Source organism: Trichomycterus rosablanca, chromosome 19 (genome assembly GCF_030014385.1).
Source record: "Trichomycterus rosablanca isolate fTriRos1 chromosome 19, fTriRos1.hap1, whole genome shotgun sequence".
Classification (NCBI taxonomy): domain Eukaryota; kingdom Metazoa; phylum Chordata; class Actinopteri; order Siluriformes; family Trichomycteridae; genus Trichomycterus; species Trichomycterus rosablanca.
The window spans coordinates 23,568,908-23,590,940 of record NC_086006.1 but is presented as its reverse complement, the minus strand read 5'-3'; the positions used below and the strand labels follow the sequence as shown (position 1 = coordinate 23,590,940).

At 39.0% G+C, this 22,033-nt stretch overlaps 1 protein-coding gene across 2 annotated transcripts; it reads left to right on the top strand.

The window, feature by feature from the left end:
• Window positions 1–2,282: 2,282 nt before the first annotated feature.
• wu:fy63c09 (uncharacterized protein LOC797544 homolog) lies at window positions 2,283–18,856 on the top strand. Of its 2 annotated transcripts, none has more exons than XM_063015965.1 (14): window positions 2,283–2,627; window positions 8,212–8,248; window positions 10,122–10,165; window positions 10,273–10,315; window positions 11,212–11,344; window positions 11,577–11,769; window positions 13,269–14,264; window positions 14,662–14,720; window positions 15,406–15,467; window positions 16,239–16,416; window positions 16,737–16,870; window positions 16,965–17,167; window positions 17,609–17,694; window positions 18,254–18,856. In XM_063015965.1, exons 1-14 carry the CDS (start codon window positions 2,534–2,536, stop codon window positions 18,380–18,382), a joined length of 2,391 nt encoding a protein of 796 aa, XP_062872035.1. In that variant the 5' UTR covers window positions 2,283–2,533; the 3' UTR covers window positions 18,383–18,856. The 2 variants fall into 2 exon arrangements, with proteins under 2 accessions (XP_062872035.1, XP_062872034.1); XM_063015964.1 differs by having other exon boundaries at window positions 16,698–16,870.
• Window positions 18,857–22,033: the final 3,177 nt, after the last annotated feature.

Sequence of the window (22,033 nt, the reverse complement as noted above, 5' to 3'; positions counted from 1 at the left end):
CCCATAAAGACAGAGTGACAGCATGTTTTGATTAGCATGAGTTTTTTTATTAAATTGAAAATCTCTGATTCGCAAAAAAGTATTCAAACCCTCTGCTGTGGCACTTTAAATTGTGACGAGGTCCATCCTGTATAATTAAATTATTTTTAAGATTATTAGGGTCCACCCACTGCAATCTGAATTGATTGAACAGTTTGGAAAGGCTCATATTAGAGTCAATAACGGCCAACAATTTACACCATTTCAAAACAAAAACCAAGCCATGAAGTCTCTAGATATTCATGTTCCAACTGTGGAAAGGATATAAGATAATATTTAAGAGTTTTTAGTGGGCTTAATAATTGTAAAATGAAAGAATCTAGGCACAACCTTGAACTCAAGTAAAGTTAACAAGAGGGACCATAGTCAGAAAGGTAAGAAAGAAATCCAACTCTAAAAGAGCTCCAAATGTCATGAGTGTAAATGGGAGGGAGAACTTGTTGGACGAACAACCATCTCTGCATCCCACTGCATCTGTTAGACCTTCACAGCAGAGTTAGTAAAAGGCAAATATGACAGTCCAGCTTGGAATTTGCATACGCCGTGCAATGTGTCCACTAGTTGGCGGTAGCTTCTTATTACAAGAAAAAACTACTCGGCTCAGTCCCAGGCATGTAATCGTTTTAGACAAGCAAGTCAAAATAAATGCAGCTGTCAAAGACATATCTTTAAACCTGAGCTTTAAACCTTTCTGGTATAGACTTTGCTGAGTAAGAAAGACGCCCTGCCCATGTCTATCTGACTTTTCTTTGTCAAATTTCATTCAATCTTTATCATGTCCACTCTTTTAAGCCCATGTCTTGGTAAAGAAGTTCAGTCACAGGAAAAAAAAACAGCTAAAATTAAAATCCCAAGACTGTTATGGTACACTATGTGGCCACCTGGCTATAGGCTTATTGGACCGCTACCAAAACCATTCCAAATTGTTCCACTTCCCCTTTTGCAGCTATAACAGCCTCCAATCCTATATAATTCATTTTATACATCTGTTAATATTGTTTCTGACTGAAACACCTAAAGTCAATAATTATAAAGGGTGTCCACATACCTTTTGGGCCTGCAGTGTTTCTAAAATCAAGACTTATTAAATGAAAAAATTATAAGAATTTTCTACAAATTTTCTTTGATGCTATTTATTATACAGTTTCTAATGGCTAATAAAAAATACGTTCTATCTGGCAGATCTATGTATTTTTCTGTTTGTTGATTTGGCTTCACAAACTCAAGCATTAAGGAACAATGGTAGTCTATTGAGTAGAGCTCTGTGCTATCAACTGGAAGGGTGTGTCTGCCCTAGTTTATTATTATCAAGTAATATGTGCACTGCCTAATGTCAGAGATCAAGTTTCTGCAGACTTACTTTAACATTAATTATGGTTTAGAAAAATTTGTGGATCTCCTACCAGCACATCACAAACCCCAAGGACTCCAAGGACCACAATTTTTCAGCTTCATTTACATTTTTGGCATTTAGCAGACACTGTTATCCAAAGCGATTTATAGTAAGAAGAAGAAGATAAACTTTATTTGTCATATATACATATACAGATGTACAGTACAATTAAATTCTTTCTTCGCATATGCCAGCTTGTTTGGAAGCTGGGGTCAGAGCGCAGGGTCAGCCATCGTAGGGCACCCCTGGAGCAGACAGGGTTAAGGGTCTTGCTCAAGGACCCAACAGTAGCTGCATAGCAGAGCCTGAATTTGAACCGCCAATCTTCCGGTTGTTAGCCCAAAGCTCTACACACTAGGCTACCACTGTCCCAATAAGTACTGTGACAGTATAAATTGTCCAAGCTATTAAAGTTTAAAGGGCCTTGCTCGAGGGCGTGTGTGTGTGTGTGTGTGTGTGTGTGTGTGTGTGTGTGTGTGTGTGTGTGTGTGTGTGTGTGTGTGTGTGTGTGTGTGCTTTTATCCAAAGTGATGTACAGTACTGTGACAGTATATTGTCTAAGCAGTCGAGGGTTAAGGGCCTTTCTCAAGGGCCCAACATGTGTCTACATAAAACTGTTTCCACTTTCAGATCATAAAGCATTAATATGTGTTTAGGACTCTTTGGGGTTAGAAGTGAAATGTGAAAGTTTGTAGGAGTATTTACAGAACTGGAACAGCGAGCTCTGGCGCCTCCCTGAAGCTGGATCTGTTCTACATGGACGGAGGAACTTCCTGTTGACGCAGTGACGTGAGAACGTATCGAGCTGGTCGGGCTGAAGTTATTGGAGCCTGGTGTAGTTTGTACATAATGAACTACATTGTTTAATTCTGCTCAGCACCATGATAAAGAGAGGCCCGGGCGGATCGGTTTATATCGGGATTTAAAGAGGATCGAGAGTTGTGCGGAGTTATTTTGGGAGTCGGTACTTTCTCTCTCTCTGTCTGGCTGTTTTCACGGTAATAATACTGGACGGGGAAGGAAAGGCTGCTTTGAGGATACCGGGATCAGTCAAATAAATAAAAGAAGGGATTGATCGATTGTGTGCAGCTGGACGCTGGCATGGCTGAAGCAAGAAGCGGGGAGGAAGACGAGAGTCTGCGGGAGAACAGCGGAGCTGCGAGGAGAAACCCCAGATCCAGCAGCGCAGCTACAGGTGATTTATTATTATCGGTCCTTAACTGCCCTTACTGTCCCAGTCATCCAACATAACAACACAAATGTGCTTCAACTGCTTCAGTACAGTCTGTTTTTAAGTAAACTAACATATTAAGGGCTTTAATTTTCTTTATATAGTTTATACATCTGAAACAAAGTGCCTCTTTTTTTAGGAAACAGAAACAGGTGGACGATATGGTAAATATCGCGATACTTGAGGACATTTTACAATACGTGACAAGTATCGCGATATTACTCAGTAGTTTACTAAACAAAAAGTAATATTAAAATACAAATATTGATATGTTTTCTTCACGTTTGATACATTAAACCTTTTTAGATGACTGTCAGATATAACACAATGCACAAGTCAACAGTTTACATACATTTGTTGGATATTCCAGTCAGGTTTTTACAGAGCCCCTGACGTAAAAAAGTGGTGAGCACCAGATACTATGCGGTGCTCAACAGATATAATGTGGTGAGCACCAGATACTAAGTGGTGCTCAACAGATATAATGTGGTGAGCACCAGATACTAAGTGGTGAGCACCAGATACTAAGTGGTGAGCACCAGATACTAAGTAGTGAGCACCAGATACTAAGAGGTGCTTAACATATATAATGTGGTGAGCACCAGATACTAAGTGGTGCTCAACAGATATAATGTGGTGAGCACCAGATACTAAGTGGTGCTCAACAGATATAATGTGGTGAGCACCAGATACTAAGTGGTGAGCACCAGATACTGTGTGGTGCTCAACAGATATAATGTGGTGAGCACCAGATACTAAGTGGTGAGCACCAGATACTGTGTGGTGCTCAACAGATATAATGTGGTGAGCACCAGATACTAAGTGGTGAGCACCAGATACTGTGTGGTGAGCACCAGATACTATGTGGTGAGCACCAGATACTATGTGGTGAGCGCCAGATACTATGTGGTGAGCGCCAGATACTATGTGGTGAGCACCAGATACTATGTGGTGCTCAACATATATAATGTAAGGGATTGTTGGTCATTAGCTATTTGGCTTTGTTTGGCCTTGTTGTCTTGTTGAAATCTCCAGATAAAGTTACTCAGATGATAAAATTATTGCTCTGGTACATTTTGCAAGGAAGCAACCTCACGTAATGCTCCCACCTCCATACTTCATTGTGTATGGTGTTTTGGAGTCTGTACACACAAGACTGTATTTTATAAACATGACCTGAATGACTGTCAGTGTCTTCTATTTTTGTTTTATTTGACCACAGTTGTAATTTCTCATTTCTTGTTTTGGTTTCGTTTGTTTATAGCAAAGGAGTCTGATGTTGGGTGTAGAAACAGATTTCAGTGCAGTTCATTGCTTATTCTTATAAGTATAACTATTGTTCTTGCTGGCCTTGGGTCATCCAGTGTTTAGTAGAAAAGTTTATGATAACTTTTTCCTTACCTTTGCTATCAAGTGTCTGAGAACATGTTGTAAATTCTTGTGGGTTTATGAACTTTTCACTTGCAGAATAATTTGTTCTGACAGGAGAGTTTAGTGTTTAGTTTTTTTGTTTAACGTTTAATAGTTTGTCCCTGAGAACTTAACTGTCAATGATAACCTAACCAGCTGCTTATTATAATGTGACTTTCTCATTTGTAATTACTGTTGTAATTAAAAAATTAGTTTGTTTCATCACTTAATCCCTTGAAGCACATATAACAATAGCCTACTATATCATGCTATCTAAATTTTTTGACATTTTTCCTTTTCCTACCAGTTCCTTAATATTAATTATTAATTCCTCAATATTAACTCCTCTGCTACTTGCACCACCCCAGTCCTGACCAAAAAGAGTCACAGACTTTTATCACACTCTTTCCAACATACATGCAGTCGCTGACTGCTTCTTTTCACCTGCCAGAGGTGGAGTCTTAAAGAGAGCCGTAGCATTTACATAGAGTTACAGATTTGCAGCAACAATCAGAAACCAAGAGGACCTTTGTTCCTTATCAGCTAAGTCCAGTTGTGCCTGTAAATCACCCTCCAGGATAAAGGCACAGCTGAGATTTTAACTTGAGAGCTCAAGATCCCAGCGATAGTGGGCAAGCGCATTATGCCGTCTGAGCACCAGCCACCAGCCGTTTTTGGATCTTTTTACTATACTTTGTTTTTTAGCTGTAGTTTTTTGTGTTAGGTTCTCAGAAGCATATTACAACCACCTACTGAAATCATAGGTAAAAAAATAGGCATTTTATAATAAGCGTTAGGATTTTGGCTGACCCGTGTCTTGTTTGCGGTGGGAGGATTTGTCAGTGCTGTGCGGAATGGGAGCAATGGTGGTGAGCCCTACACACTTGCTTGACAATAATCAGAGGTTTGCCAGTCACAGACACCATCAAACATCTAATTACAGTTCTACCTGAATAAGAAAGCTGTAATCATCTTACTCGTTTGGTTTAGTCATGTTTGGCTGAGGTCATCATGAGGGTTTGTAAAACACACGTTTCTTATAGAATCAGTCAGGCTTACAGTTATGAGCTGAGAGAGGAAAAACACTGGGTCATGTGACAGGAGCCACTAGTCAAAGAAAATCCAGTTCTGCTTGGGCCTTTCTGTTGTACCCAGTGTTTTCAGGGTGTGCTGGACCTACTGTGACACTGTCCATCTCTTTTGGGGCAATTTTTGTTTCATTTTATAATTTGATTTTAAATACTTTCAACATAATAAGCCATGTCACAAAGCACAAATCTCAACTACTTCCATAAACAGGACAAAAGGTTTAGTGTACTTCAATTGACCAAACTGACCAATCCACACCAACACCTTGTAGAATTCATACCACAGAGATTAAGGCTGTTCTGAGAACAAAGTAAGGATCTATCCAGTGTTGGTATAATGGTGAATGTATGTATATTTTACCCAGTCATTTGTACAAAGAAGTACACTAAATCGCCAAAAGTATGTGGACTCCTGACCATGAGCTTGTGAATTCAATTTCAAAACCATTGATGTAATGAATTGCAGCTTTTACAGACTTTACTCTGTTAGAAAGGCTTTGACAAATTATGGTGTGGTCATAATTGTTAGCAATGGCTGTGGCTGAAACAATTGAATTTGTTCATTTAAAGGGGTGTCAACATACTTTTGGCCTCAAAGTGGATATTTATTCATTGCTAGTTGGTGAATTCTGTTGATTCAAAAATGCAGTGGAAAAAAACCCACACCAGTCTGGTCACTGTTAAAGGAGCAAGACTGCCCACAATATTCTTAGTGTTTAGGATGTCATTTATCTTGAAGTGGATGCTCAAGTGGTGCAGTGGTCTATTACGCTAACCCAACACAGCTAAGATCCAGGTTCAAATCTCAGCAGTGCTAGAAGTCTGCTAGGGTGTAAACACAGACACGATTGGCTGCGTCTGAGGGGGCGATGGATAAAGTCCACAATGGAAACTGTAATTCAGTTTTTTAATCACCAATGTAAACTTGCTTTTGTGACTAATACCATTATAATGAATGTATGTCCCAGCTTCAGCTCACAGCTGACCTTACATTCTTTTCAGAATTGTCTGATAGAGAGGAATTAACTGTTCCCATGATAACAGAAATATGTTCCTAAAGCAAGCAAAACATTCCCATACTGGCCTATCATTATCATCGTTACCATCATTTCATCTCCAGAGGGTTTGGAGATCAGCCAGGGGCTTTCTAAAATATACAACAGAAGCAGTCATAAATGTTGTTATTAGTTTTGCACACCATTTTATTTGATCAGGCCTATGAAATCATGTTGTTTTGTAACCATGTTGGTCATTTTTACATTGCGGTCAGCTTTGTTTATTACTGCAGTTCTGTCTAAGCCATGAAGGTATTAAACTGATTACTCAGGTTTTCTGAGTAGACAACATGTACAGTGTATCACAAAAGTGAGTACACCCCTCACATTTCTGCAGATATTTAAGTATATCTTTTCATGGGACAACACTGACAAAATGACACTTTGACACAATGAAAAGTAGTCTGTGTGCAGCTTATATAACAGTGTAAATTTATTCTTCCCTCAAAATAACTCAATATACAGCCATTAATGTCTAAACCACCGGCAACAAAAGTGAGTACACCCCTAAGAGACTACACCCCTAAATGTCCAAATTGAGCACTGCTTGTCATTTTCCCTCCAAAATGTCATGTGATTTGTTAGTGTTACTAGGTCTCAGGTGTGCATAGGGAGCAGGTGTGTTCAATTTAGTAGTACAGCTCTCACACTCTCTCATACTGGTCACTGAAAGCTCCAACATGGCACCTCATGGCAAAGAACTCTCTGAGGATCTTAAAAGACGAATTGTTGCGCTACATGAAGATGGCCAAGGCTACAAGAAGATTGCCAACACCCTGAAACTGAGCTGCAGCACAGTGGCCAAGATCATCCAGCGTTTTAAAAGAGCAGGGTCCACTCAGAACAGACCTCGCGTTGGTCGTCCAAAGAAGCTGAGTGCACGTGCTCAGCGTCACATCCAACTGCTGTCTTTGAAAGATAGGCGCAGGAGTGCTGTCAGCATTGCTGCAGAGATTGAAAAGGTGGGGGGTCAGCCTGTCAGTGCTCAGACCATACGCCGCACACTACATCAAATTGGTCTGCATGGCTGTCACCCCATAAGGAAGCCTCTTCTGAAGTCTCTACACAAGAAAGCCCGCAAACAGTTTGCTGAAGACATGTCAACAAAGGACATGGATTACTGGAACCATGTCCTATGGTCTGATGAGACCAAGATTAATTTGTTTGGTTCAGATGGTCTCAAGCATGTGTGGCGGCAATCAGGTGAGGAGTACAAAGATAAGTGTGTCATGCCTACAGTCAAGCATGGTGGTGGGAATGCCATGGTCTGGGGCTGCATGAGTGCAGCAGGTGTTGGGGAGTTACATTTCATTGAGGGACACATGAACTCCAATATGTACTGTGAAATACTGAAGCAGAGCATGATCCCCTCCCTCCGGAAACTGGGTCGCAGGGCAGTGTTCCAGCATGATAATGACCCCAAACACACCTCTAAGACGACCACTGCTTTATTGAAGAGGCTGAGGGTAAAGGTGATGGACTGGCCAAGCATGTCTCCAGACCTAAACCCAATAGAACATCTTTGGGGCATCCTCAAGCGGAAGGTGGAGGAGCGCAAAGTCTCGAATATCCGCCAGCTCCATGATGTCGTCATGGAGGAGTGGAAAAGCATTCCAGTGGCAACCTGTGAAGCTCTGGTAAACTCCATGCCCAGGAGAGTTAAGGCAGTTCTGGGAAATAATGGTGGCCACACAAAATATTGACACTTCAGGAACTTTCACTTAGGGGTGTACTCACTTTTGTTGCCGGTGGTTTAGACATTAATGGCTGTATATTGAGTTATTTTAAGGGAAGAATAAATTTACACTGTTATATAAGCTGCACACAGACTACTTTTCATTGTGTCAAAGTGTCATTTTGTCAGTGTTGTCCCATGAAAAGATATACTTAAATATCTGCAGAAATGTGAGGGGTGTACTCACTTTTGTGATACACTGTAAGTGAGAGTATGATCTCAATGTGGGGTTGCGGTTCTGACGTCTGTGTGTTTTGCAGAGCGAGCGGAGAGGAACAAGCCTGAACAACGCCTCAGGTAAGAGGAAAGTCCAGGAGCACAAAAGACATAATCCTGTTGTGCAGTTATGAATCGTGCCTTCACTATTTATAGTTTTTTCAGGGTTTTGGCTTGCAGATGTGTTTACGTGCTGAAGCTTATTTAGGGGTTTGAACCAAATCCAAAGTTCTCTGTTAAAGATCTGTCATTAAAGCCCTCAGCTTGAGTCTCACGCTCTTATTAGCAATGTAAGAATCTAAAAATGGAGTCATGTTAGCCACTTCTGCCCAACCTGTTTTTTCTGTGCTAAAAATACTTGTTTATATGTGTAAAAATAAACAAGTATTTTTATAAATATTTTATAATTATAGTTTTTATTAACAAAGTTCAAGATGGGTGATATTTTAGTTCGTCCATCTGCTTTTCTACAGCTGATTTTTTTTAATGTTAAAAAGACTTTCAAATTGTGGCCATTCCTAAATAAATGCTTTACTGTATATCTAAGTAAAAAAAGTTATTTATTTTAGCATATTCTGTTCTATTTATATACTGAATTAGTGTTAATTTAAAATATTAAAAAATAACATGTGGCATTTGTACATTTTTAATTCTTTGTCCAATATATTTAATTAAGCAAAGAAATAGAAAAAGGTATGTTTATGATTAATAATGTAACAAATGGAAAAAATTTAATTAGACTTCATATTTATGTCAATCCAAAATGAGCATTATATCAGTTATCTTGTTGAACACTAGAAACAGCACTGACCCTCTGTTGACCACTATAAAAGATTAATGTTTTTTATGTCCCTGACTTGGGCCTTTTTTCCTGGATGTTCCCGGGCAGTGTTAGCTCAGCAGTTAAGGTACTGGGCTAGTAAACAAGGGGTCTGAATACTTTCTAAATCCACTGTGTTTACCCCTCAGCATTAATAAGAAACGATGTTTTTAACAGTGGACTATTTGCTTATGTAGTTTGTCACATAAGCACTTTGGGACAGTGGTAGTCTAGTAGGAGCTTTGGGCTATCAACTGAAAGGTTAAGAGTTTGTATCCCAGCTCTGCAGTTCAGCCACTGTTGGGCCCTTGAGCAAGGCCCTTAACCCCTTTCTGCTCCAGGGTGACCCCAGTGCTCTGACCCCAGCTTCCAAACAAGCTAGGATACGCGAAGAAAAAATGCAGTTGTACTGTTTATCTGTATATGTATATATGACAAATAAAGGCATTCTATTCTATTCTTAGCTCTTCCTTGCTAGTAAGAAATAAGCTATTCATGAACGTTGGGTGTGGGCCCAATCATGACAGCATCACCTGTTACCAATTTTACTTGTTTACCTGTTTCATCTCCCAAAAATGGTCAGGCTTCTGAACGTATATGATTGGGGGAGGGCAGCCCAGCCCAGCCACTTGGAGGTGCACTTTTCAGTGTCTTCTCAATGCTGAACTGAAGCCCGGAAAAAATAGAAAAGGTACATGAGGAGGGGCATCTCACATAAAAATCTATTCTAAATCTGGTATTTGGACCAGAACGATCTGTTATAGTTACCCCTGAATACAGGAGCAGCTGAAAAATAGTACATTTACAAAAATGTATCAATTTAATAAGGTTTAATAAGGTAATGTTATATGAAAACATGTTAAGTACAGTTTTAAAAGTCATTGCTGTACTGTTCCAAGGTTATTTTTGTAGAAATGTAGCATTTGTGTGTGTGGTTGCTCTTTCATGGAACATTTTTTGAAACACTTTGTGCAAGTCCAAACCTCTGCCAGGAAATAAGTGCTGCTGTTCATAACTGAGTCACAGCTGGAACAAGAGTATGCAAGTTCTTTTACTGACCCGAAATGCATTATAAACTTTCCGAAAAGAGGGGTTGGACAGAACATGAACATGAACATTTTCTTTCTGTTTTAGCACTCAAGGAGCTCTCTCTTCTATCCGGGCAGCAATCAAAAGAAGTACGTTTATTTCCCTTTTGTTTTGTGATGGTTGTATTTTTGTTGCAGGTTTTTTTCATCTCCTCTGATTTTTTTGTTTGTTTTGTTTTCTTATAAAATCTCTTTAGCATCGACCAGAACTGTTCCACCTGAACAAAACCGAGAAAGACGGTGAGTAATCACTTCATTTGTTCTTTACCTTTAGATAACAGAGCTAAACTACCATTGTATCACATTAGTTTAGTTTGTGTATGATCATATGGTTTTTTTGTGGGGTTTGAATGTTATGAATGTGGTTTGCAGTACTGAGTTTACTTCATTATTAAACTTAATATGCTGGTTTATTAAGTTCTGGCAGTGTCAAACTCTGTTACATGGTTCATCTGAAAACCACCAATATGAGGAGGGCAGAGGACCCAAAACTATAATGTATGGAATGCTAAGATCTTATATATGAAATAATATTGGTTAAAAAACTTAATTGCTTCCATTAATCCATACCAGTGAACATGTTTTAGCCTGACCCTTCTTACAGTGGCAGAACAGCTGGTACAAATGCTAATAAATGGAAAAAAAATCCTTTTTACCTCATGTTCTCTTTGAAATGAGCATTTCATGTACTTTTTTATACCCAGCCCTGAACTGCACCAAACAAACGGTTGTTGTTGAATTTTGCTATCTAATCTGATACTGGGTGCACATGATATTGTGTGCCAACTGGTCAAGATTTCTTCCTATAATTTCATATAGTGTGACAGGCTAGGCTTTTGGTGGGTGGAGTGGTCTATTATGCTATGCTAACTCGCCGCTGCTGAGACCAGGGTTTGGGGCGCTATCAGCCAGCCAGGGTGTTCACACAGACATGATTGGCTGTGACCAGGATGTAGGGGGGATGGCCGAAGCCTGTAATGGATGTCCTGGGTGTTTCTTCCTTGTGCCCTGTGTTTTTCGGTAGAGCCAGACCTGCTGTGACCCGGATCAGGATAATGCGGTTGATGTAATGTAATGGAAAAAAGGAAAAATCCGTTAGGAGCTATTTGCTAATAATTTTATTTTTTACGCTGCAGTCGTCCAGAGATCACCATTGTTGCAGCTGAACCACTAGCTACAAACACCTGGTTTCAAGCAGCTTCAGGGGCATTTTCCCCTCCACCACCCCCTCCTGCACAACCATCCTGGACTAGCAGAGTTACAGTACAGGTGAGAAGTTTGGTTTTACCGAGTTCTACCTGGGTGTTTAACTTGATGCTAATTCATCATTAGATTTTTGTAAAGTTACTATTGTATTTCCTTATTACATTGCCAGAATTTGAATATATACAATTACCCTATGCCTATATATACCCTGTAGCCTAAAGGTACTTCAGGCATTTACGTTTCCTGTCTTTTACATTGTGATGTGTTTTAATTACCGTTTTTTTCCCCCACCCAGCTCCCACCACCCTCGTATGAACAGGTGATCAGAGAAAAGAGTCGGGAACAGAATGTTTCCACCTCCTCTGTCTCTGCCTCGTCCTCCTGTTCTTCCTTGACCTCCTTACCCACCACTCCACGCATGACCTCCACCATCTCCACACAGACTGACACAGAGTCGGCTGACCAACAGAGCCACACCAAACTCCCGAGTAAGTAAAAAAGTATCTGCTGTGTGAATGTAGCCAGAGGGTCTAATAATGTTAAAACAAGTTTGGTTGGAGTTATTTATAGAATTGTAGTGAGTGAACTGTTTTAGGAAACAAGATCGATCTGCAAGTTTACAATTTTTACTGAGAATTTAAAGTTTTAAGAGCTGCTTTACATAGAAATAAAAAAGAGCCTGTAATTGTTCTGTTGATTTGACTTATTTAAGATCACTGCTGTTATCAATAATGAGCACACAGCCTGTTAAAAAAAACAATACAATATAATATAATCTGGCTGATGTAGCATTTTAGCTGTAACTCTTTGCAATTTTTACTTAAATTTTCATCAAGAACTGTGTCTGTGATAAGAAATTTTATTGCACTCCTGAACAGTTTGTTGAGGTTTGACATGACAACCTGGCCAAGGTTCAGGCTAACTGGTTTAGCTGATTATATGTTTCAGAACCTTATTTTTTTTTATTTTAGTCAGAGAGGATTGCAAAATAGGATTTACCTACTCACTCACCACATCATGGGGGGATGGGATGGGATGGGGACACCTACTGATGGGCAAAGTTCTTTGAGACCCAATAAGCCAATTACTCCTTAGCTTCAGCTTCCATTCTTCTCAAGAATCTTCTGTGGAAGAGTATAATTTTTTTTTTTTTATAACAGCAAGTCACCAAGGTTCTGACACAACAAAGCAAACCCAGACCCCTCCCAATACCATTACAATACTATTTTTTATAGTTTAAATACATCCAGTTTACATTTACACTCTACTTGCTTGAAAAGACAGTAGGAGTCACTATTGTAGAGCCAAGGATGGAATTCCCCATATGGCCCTCCATGCCTTGGACCCAGCTAATTGTGTCTGTAAAGCACCTGACCAGTAAGGTGGCATGTTTGCCTTAAACTCTGGTCTCTGCCACCGTGGGCTACTGCATTAGACTGCTGCACCATCTAAGCATCCCTAGATGTTTTGAATTTGATTTGTCTGTTGACAAAACATTACCTAAAAAGTTTGTGGTCTTCTTGATTGTCATTGAAATTGTAGCAGGCCAGCCCTACTAAAGAGAATCACCACTGTTCCCAATTTTGTTCTTTTAGAGGAAATGGCTCTCATCATGGTTTGGTGAAGTCCTAGAGCCTTTGCAGTCCTTTCCAAACTGATAAATGTCTAGTTATTTTAACATGATGGTGTAGTGTCTTAGCAAATGCATCAAGTGCTTGATTTTGATGTTAAGGGTCAAGATTAGTGAGATTTATATTGTACAGGACTGATTAGACTTACCAGTTAAATTTTGGAAAGCTCTTGATTGTGTTTCTGTTGTGTAATATCATGGTTACATTGATAATCTAAAACCATTTAATGGGCAGATATGCAATAATGGAGGCAATCACCCCACTGTATTTTGGTATATACATGAAAAATATGCTAATGTGACTTTTAGTCCATTTTGGCTTAAACAAAACATGTTTCTGTTTTGTTTTGTTTGTAGTGCGTCCGCCCCCAAAACCACCACGTCCGTCCCTCCCTTTAACTCCCAAACCTGCTGATCCTGCCCCTGTATACACACAGACTCTGATCGAACTGGATGACCAACCCTCTTCCACTCACATTCCAACACAACGTCCCAGCAGTGACATCCTGAGTGAAGCTCTGTCAGAGCGATCTGATAAACAGACTGATGCCAGTAATGTTGTTGATCTTGCATCCCTGAACCCTTTGACCCCTTTCCTCATCAACTCTTCCCAAGTTACACACAGTTCTTCATTACAATGCCAAGTAAAGCCAGAAGCATGCCCGAGGCCGCACCCTCGCTCCAAAACTGTCTTGCAGCCAGTTATTCACAATGAGGTTGTGGCTCAGGAAACAACGAGGGATGTCAAAGTTCAAACCTTGGTGCGCTTAAAAGATGATGCAGAGAACATTTTTGATGGATTTGCTGACACATCCTCTGACTGTTCATCTAATAAGTACCTCCAGGAACTGCTGGCTGCTTTCAGTTGTGAGGAAGAAGGTGACCAGCATGACAAAAGTAACACGAGTGCGGAGGAGCAAGTCATCATTTCCCCTGTCGCATCCCAACCTATGGACCCCTTAATAAGACCAAACCCAAGACCAAGAACTAAACCCCCAAAACCCTCTGTTTTACCAAAACCTTCTAACCTTACACAGGCAGTACAGGTGACCAAATGCACCTCAGAACATGATAACCAGATATTGAGCCCTCCAGTTCCAGCCCCCAGACCTATCTTGAACAAATCCCCAACATCCCAGGATCGGGGGAATCGAACCAAGCTGAGCCGACTTCCACCACCCCCCAGACCTCCACCAGCAGCCATCAGGTCTACAACTCCCACCCAGACAGAAGAGGAGCCTCCTGCTCATCGATCTGCAGCAGTGTCCTTCAAAGATCGGGGCAAATACTCATCTTTAGATGCTCCTGAAAAGCCTGTAGCAATCACTCCACCCAACAGAGCCAGTCGAAAATGTGAGTGTGTCTGGTTTGTATTTCCAGTGATGTAAAAATTTTTTTTTTTTTTCACATTTTGCAAAATTTGTGTTTGTTTCTTACTCTTCTGTATTACTGCCACATGTGCTATATTACACTGTTTTTTAAATCAGGAAGCCTAGATACTTGTTGGTATGAAGCTTAGTCAGGTGTTTTATTATTTTGATGGGATGCTGTTTGTTTGTCAATTCTCATATAACCATCGACTAATGACTGTCACGAATCAGTTAAAAAAAATGTGCAGAATTTGTCTCCTAGTTGGTACATTTAGCAGCTGAACTATGACTTTATTTCTAAACTAAAAGTGCTTCAGTGTCTGGGCCATACAGAAATAGTTCAGGCTTGTTAAATGTTGTTTGCTGTTTAATTTGTTCAGGTCCAGCCAAGCCCCCGCTTCAAAGGAGGCCTCCAACCCTATCACACGCTCATTCACAGGTAAAATATTCACACAACAAACAGTGGACATGTATCTGCTGCTGAAAGGTTTTTGTGTTTTTGTTTAAATGTTTTTTTTTACTGATTAGTGTTGAATGTGAAGCAGTAATAAACACACTATATACACTTTATGGTTAAAAATATGTGGATCTTGTTGGACATCCTATTCCAAAACCATATGGATGAATGTGAAATAGCTTGTCCATCCTTCTAGAAGGCCTTCAAGACTCTGGCTTGTTTCTGTGGAAATGTGTCTGTTCAGTCAAACAACCATTTGTGGGGTCAGGTGTTGATGCTGGACGAGAAGACCTGCCTAACAGTCAACAGTCATCTCACAAGTGAATACTGAGGTAGAGGCCAGGGTTCTGTGCAGGCCCTTTTTTTTGTGCACGAGGGGTACTGTCTTGCTTGAACAGAAAAGGACCTAAAGGCCAAATTATTGCCACAAAGGTTTTCAAGTTTGGTAATTTCCTTTTAGATGAGGAAAAAACACCTTAAATCAATTATTTGAAGTGTTGTCAACATACTTTTCACCATATAGTGTTTTTGTCGAAATGCAGTGTAAGATAGTATTGTTCAGTGTCAGATGTACTGTTTTGAATCGTGGGAAATGGGTAAATACGAAAGGGCTTTTGCTCAGTGAATGTTGGTTTAATCTTGTGTGTTTGTGCTTGTGTGTTTTTAGGATTCTGTTAGCGCTGTAAGCCTTTGCAAAGTGTCAACTTCTGGCCCCTCACTACCTCCTAGGTAAGGCTAATGTCCTGTTATTTGTATTGTGTCCACCAAAAATAACAATTTCATAACCGTTGTACAAACCACGCACAGGGAGATATTAAATGTTGGGCTGATTAAATGCTGCAGATGTGGTCAATTAAAAAAAACAAACCTTAGCGACTTAAATAACGGCAGTTTATTCTGGCAAGACAACTCTGTTGAATTATCTCTGAAATAGCCAGGAGTGCTCACAGGCTGCTGGGGTGCGTACCCACTGACTGTGGTTCCAGGAGTAACTAGCCATCCACCACCAACAAAAAGGACATAAATACTATGGTGCTTGGTACTGACCAACAGAAGAGTGACTGTGGTTCAAAGGCAAATCATTTTAATACTGGTGATGAAGTGAATGTGTCACAATACACAGTGCATTGAACCCTTCTGTATGAAAAATGGGTGTGCAAGCATTTGAAATGGAAATTGGAGGCATATAAAAGATGTGGGCAGCTGGGCACATATGTATGGCACCAGGATAAATTGTTGAACGATTTACTTCACAACATACAGAAGTTGAAGGACTTCTATCATGGAGTCCATGTCTTGGCGGGTCAGTGCTGTTTGGACAGCATATTCAGCGGTTGGTCCTACTGTTTTGCGCATCAGTGTATAAAATCAAATAATCATTAGAAGCAAACATTTTAACCTTAAACTTTAATCTTACTTTAAAAAAAGCATTTACTCTCCAAATCATTTGTTTCTTTGCTGTTATAACCCAAAAACAATGACTGTACTGTGTACCCGTAGACCTAGCGAGGGTAAGCTGCTGCCTTTGCGTCCTCCACCAATCAAGATAAACAAATCAGTGGAGTCCCCTCAGTCACCTGCTCCAACCAGTGAGCTCCCCGGGTACAGGGTACCAAAGCGAGGACCACCTCTACCACCCAGACCAAAGCCAGGCCATCCTCTCTACAGAGACTACATGGTAAGATCTTGTTTGGGAATATAGTTGTGTTGTAAGGACATTGAATAATGTGTGTGAGAAACCAGGGCGCTTTCACATATAATTTGATATACCAAGATTCCATTGTGGCAATAAAGTATATGTTTTAGTTCCTGTTTAATATAACATCAGATGTGGTTCAGTGATGAGCATCTGCATGCCTGGCTTATGGTTTTGTAATTGTTTGATGTATTGAGGAAAGTGGAACATCTCCTTAACAGGTGAACGTTTTTGTGTCATTTCTCATCTGTCTGCAAAAAAAGGATCTTCTGATTCTCAATGATGAACCTACTTTCATACAGACACACAACTGTTCTGTAGAGGTGAAGAGTCAACATGAAGACCTGGTGTTAGACGAGGTGAGCAGTGAGCAGAGTCAGGAGCCAAAGGAAGAACCGAAGGAGGAGTGTCAGACAGATTCGAACACCAGTGTCAGGTTTTACATTCGCTTTTACACTGACCAACATGTCACTCAATTGGTTTATTCAAATATGCATAACCATGTCGTCTGCTCGCTCGCTCCCTCTCAGGTTTGTGGCCCAGTTTGAATTTGAAGGTGAAGATGGCGAGCTGTCGTTATGTGAAGGGGACGTTATCACATTAATAGAAGTTGTAAATGAGGAGTGGGGTCGTGGCAGCCTCAAAGGACGGACGGGGATCTTCCCTTTAAATTTTGTACAGGAAGTTGAGAAAGAACCTTCACCACCAAGAAAATCCACACCAAAACCACCTGGTACGAAGAGCTTCTGCTTGATTATTTTTCGCAAAATCATCGATTTTACATCTATAAATCCTTCAATGTATTTGCCCAGACTAATCTTGTCTTCTAATGTGGTTGACCATAAACACACCATGTGTGTAGAATTAGTGTAAAAGCCAATTGATAAATCATTTTTATACATAAATCACTTGAGGTGTCTAATTTGATCAATTTAATTTCAATACCATTTTAACAGTTATTTTATTATCTGAAACTGAAGTGCTGAATTAAATGTTAACACAATCTAGCATGATGTTAGCCAATAGTTGGCCTTTGTTTGGTTTAGATCTTAATAACATAGATAATGTTATTGATGCATATACCATTATACAGTAGTAATATGGAAGATTGTAAGGGAATCTGTTCTTATTGCTCTGATTTCTGTTTTTATTGCTCTTATTTTTTTCTTTTTAGCGCCACATGTGTGTGTGGGAGATGGGCAGACTGGCACAGCACTGTACGATTTCACTCCTGAGTCTGAGAATGAACTCTTCCTTAAGGTAAGTCACTACCATACTGTAACAATTTTTGTAGTGAACTTAAATGTTTTGATATAGAGTGGTGTAAAACGTAATTGCCTTAAATAAAACAACACATTTTGTAAAAACATAGTTTTAATTATTTAATAAAATAATAAAATTGATCAAAATTGAACATTACTCATTTGGCAGTGTTTTTCTCTCTGCCACCCTTTACATAGTGTCTTGTATTGTGAGGTCATATTAATGCCCATGGATTTGGAATGGGATGTCCAACAAATTCACAGTCAGCTGTCAAAATACTTGGCCATATAGTGCACATCTAATATGTAATTAGAAATATTGAATTTTTTTTGTATTTAAAAAGCATCATACTTTTTTTGCTCGTCATGTATCACCCTTTCCATTTATTATTTGTCATGTTCTGCCTGTCTCTGCTTTTCTCTAATATGAGCAAGGATGTGCTTTCCAGGATGTGATGACATTTTAAGTGCTGAATTACTTTAAATGCTGCAGATAAATTGATAGATATTAAGTCGATTCTAGTGAATGACCACAAAAATTGTGTGTGTGTTTGTAGATGGGAGATGTAGTATGCCATCTTGAGGATGTGGATGAGGAATGGTTTGTTGGGGAATTTGCTGGGCGACGTGGTATTGTCCCCAAAAATTTCATCAAGGCGCTCAAAGACCCCAAAACGCTGTGCTGACTGATGCAGTGACTGTTAGTTCATTTTGTTTACATACTGAATGGAAATATCATGAGGTTTGTGTTTACTGCCCGAACAAACTCTATCAAACGCACAGCTGGTGGAAACGTTTTACTCACTCTGGATGTTTGGTTCTTCATTTCGTTGTATCTGTTCTGTTTATTCATCAGTGATTTTTCTTAAAGAAAGACAGATGATATTGTTGGAGTTAATGTAACTGACTGTAGAGGCCTAACATTGTATTAATGTTTGCCACACTAATACTGCTGGATTTTAGAGACTTTTTAATAGTTTTTAATTAATATATTTCTTTTTCTTGAATCTACAGGGAACATTTTCCCCCTTGCATTACTTTTGGACTAAATTCCACTGTGAATAAGTTTCTCCTTGAAAATCGTTTGTAATCTAGGACTGGAATGAAAAGCACACAAAGAAACACTAAACCAAAATAAACCCAGAGGAATTATCAGAACATTTAAAGTGTTTTACTGAATCATATTTTTATACATGTACTTTCATGCTGGCACCATAATAAAATTACACCAGCTAGGGATTCTACCCTCTTATTTCCCACGCTGTCTGCACATCATTCAAGTCTTAAAATGCACCAGAGAGTCAAACTTATTACATTAAGGCAAATAGGGTAGGTTTAAAGCTTAAACTTTACTTTTTGATCATTATAGTGTGTGTTGTTCCAGTATTAGTGTATCAGGTGCAGCTATATAGATGGGATTTTTAACACATTAATTTTGGAAGCAGAACAGCACACCATCCAAAAATATAAACTGTGGCAGTTAGTTGCCAAACATCATTTGATATATGTATTTGGTTGTCAGTATTACTATGAATGAGAGTTTTTAAGACTCTGAGAGGGTTCTGCTTTCCAGCAGTGCGTCAATCAAGTTTCTGCAATAATTAAGAAACATTTAAATTGAGAAAACAATCTAAGCAAACAAACTGAGTTTGGTTATAAGTAGGTTCATGTCAGACTTACTTACATTTAGCATACTTTTGTTTGGTTTGTGAGACCTTTGTTAATTTTATTTGAGATTAAATGATGGTGAGAGATAAAAGCCTTGACAGCGTTTATTCCAATTGTTATTGCTGTTATCTGGATGTGGGATCATCCACTACATGCACAAAAGGTTTAGTCAAAACTGTACTTCCAGAAACGGTTTAATGCTAAAAAATCTTTATCTGGAAGCAAAAATTGTTTTAATTAAGGTTTCATACTCTTTAGACTTGGCCATGATATTAATTGTCTTGTTATTGTTGTGGTTAGTATGAGTCTCGGATTCTACTGAATCTCTACTGAGCCTTGACTGTCAGTGCTATTTGATGTCTAGCCATTTTCTGCAGGCAGACAATAAATTTCTGTTGCCTTCTGCTATTTCTAATCATAACATGGCCTTAAAAATCCTGTCTAAGGAGGTTTGTTGAAGTAAATACACACACAGATTGTTGTTTTTCTTTTCAGGTACTACTGTATTGTTGCAGTACAGGTAAAAGATATGACCATCTACAGTGTAAATGGAGCATCTGGCTTAAATAACCATGGTACAAAAGTTAATACTGTTACACATTCATGACAATCATTCTGTACCAATGACACTTCTGTTTTTTTCTCACATGACAATATGAATTTCATGTTTCAACATGGATGGATTTTAATCACTAATTTCTAAAAAGACACAAGGCAGAAATCATGGACACTCACACACAGCAAGAATAATACAGTTCCCTTCATTCACTCAGACACTCACTGGTGCAAAAAAATCCTTCAACAATCAGAAGTTTTCCTGTGTCCTACACTCTACATGAACTGATGCATTTATGTAGAAACTGATATGTCAGCTACATGTCACGACTGGAATGTCTTGGAGCACTATGTGGATGTATCTACCAAGCATTGATCTTATTTTTTATTTTTCTCACACTGACTACAAAAAACAGACACTAAGAAGGGCACAGCGGAGTAGAAAATGAGGTTGCTGGTTTGTTTGGAAAATGTGCTAACCAACAGACACCAAGTGCCATTGTATACATCCAGTTTTTAAGAACCAGTTTTATTCTTGTACTTGTTTTTACATTATTTTCGGCCTGAAAATTTGGCCAAGTCATGTAATTTCAGTTTTTTTTTTTATACTTAGCTTCTTCTGAAAAAATTATAGCACTAAAATAAATCGAGTTGTTCATTAAAACTGGATGATGACAGCCTTGGTCATCTTTTTTTTTTTTTTTTTTTTTTTTTTACACTTTTTGTACCCTTTAACACAAAGATTTAGATGCAGATGTAAATAGCTTGCACCTAAAGACATTTCTTTAGCTGAGCATAATACTGATGCTGCTCAGAGTTAGATTGAGGCAGCTTTTCTTTTTAAACATCTGGCATATGAGCTGAGAAGGGGAGTGTAAGCGAGTTGGCTTTACACACAAAACACTAATGTAGTTAAGCCCACTTAATTACCTGCCAAATTTAGGAAGATAGATAAGTATATAATTGGGTCAGGCAAAAAAAAAAATAATGATCACTTTTCTGCCCCTTAGAGTACTACTGACCAAGAGTGGACCCCTTTTGGACTTATTGGTGTTGTAGTAGGAGCACAAGCACTACTTTGCTGGGTACTTGTAAATAAAAGAGACTGTGACTCAGTACAAACTGCACAAAGAGTCAGCAGAACAGCTTCTGTGGGTTGAGATCCAGTGAAACGCAGCATCTTCACCAGGATCACGAAGCATGACTGAATCTATACAAAGCAAGGCTTCATGTATATTTAGCACATTTTTATACATTAAACAAACGTAAAATAATAGATGTATTGTTCCAGAAAGCTTAGGTCCGAATCTGAAGATTAATGCATAGCACTGAAATAATTAAAACCTTTGGACAACTAAGAAACACTTCATTCTTTAAGGTAGGGTTTAGTTTGTAACACAACTTGTAATAAAAAGAAAATATTACATTAATAGCTGAAGAAATGAGAAACAACAGGGCATTTTAAAAAACTTTCTTGTTTTGACTGTGTGGATACAATGTCGAGAGGAATTGTGAAAAAACAACAAGGACAGAGAAGTCTGGCTCAACTGCTGCAAGTGAAGGTGTAAGGTCTACTTGACCCACAAATGGTAACGTGGCTATAAGATGCAGTCAGGCTAGTTTTATGTCAGCAAAATTACGTTAATTCCTATCAAATTTACATTGTGGTTTATCAATAAAAATAGACTAGTAAAACTTTAATATGCAAATTTGCACTGTTGATCAATAACTGCTTGGCTGCATTGACTTTGCAGTGGATTGTATGAGAGACTGTATGTCTCACTGCGGAAGAAAACTTGTTTGAATTTTAATTTAATGTTGTCTTTAATGGTGTGTAATGGTGTTCTATGAAAACCATATGTTGGCATTTGGTCAGAAGACTATTATTAGGGCTTCCCAGCACCATAGTTGCAGCAACCCTACTGGTTTGGTTAGGATTTGTAAACCTTTTTCTTTGTACCTTAAAGCTTGATGGGGAGCAGGGAAGGTTAATGAATGATTCCTATTAGCTGCTGCCTTATTAGGGGTCGTCACAGTTAATCATTCATCTGCATATTTGGTTTGGCACAGTTTCGGATGCCCTTACTGATGCAAACCTGCTATTTATTCTGGCT

Bases quoted from the DNA above. Each gene is read 5' to 3' on its own strand.
- wu:fy63c09 (XM_063015964.1), top strand. From the start codon at position 2,534: ATGGCTGAAGCAAGAAGCGGGGAGGAAGACGAGAGTCTGCGGGAGAAC. The intron at 16,871-16,964 runs GTTTTACATTCG...GCTCCCTCTCAG, and splicing joins GATTCGAACACCAGTGTCAG to GTTTGTGGCCCAGTTTGAAT. The intron at 17,695-18,253 runs GTAAGTCACTAC...GTGTGTTTGTAG, and splicing joins AGAATGAACTCTTCCTTAAG to ATGGGAGATGTAGTATGCCA.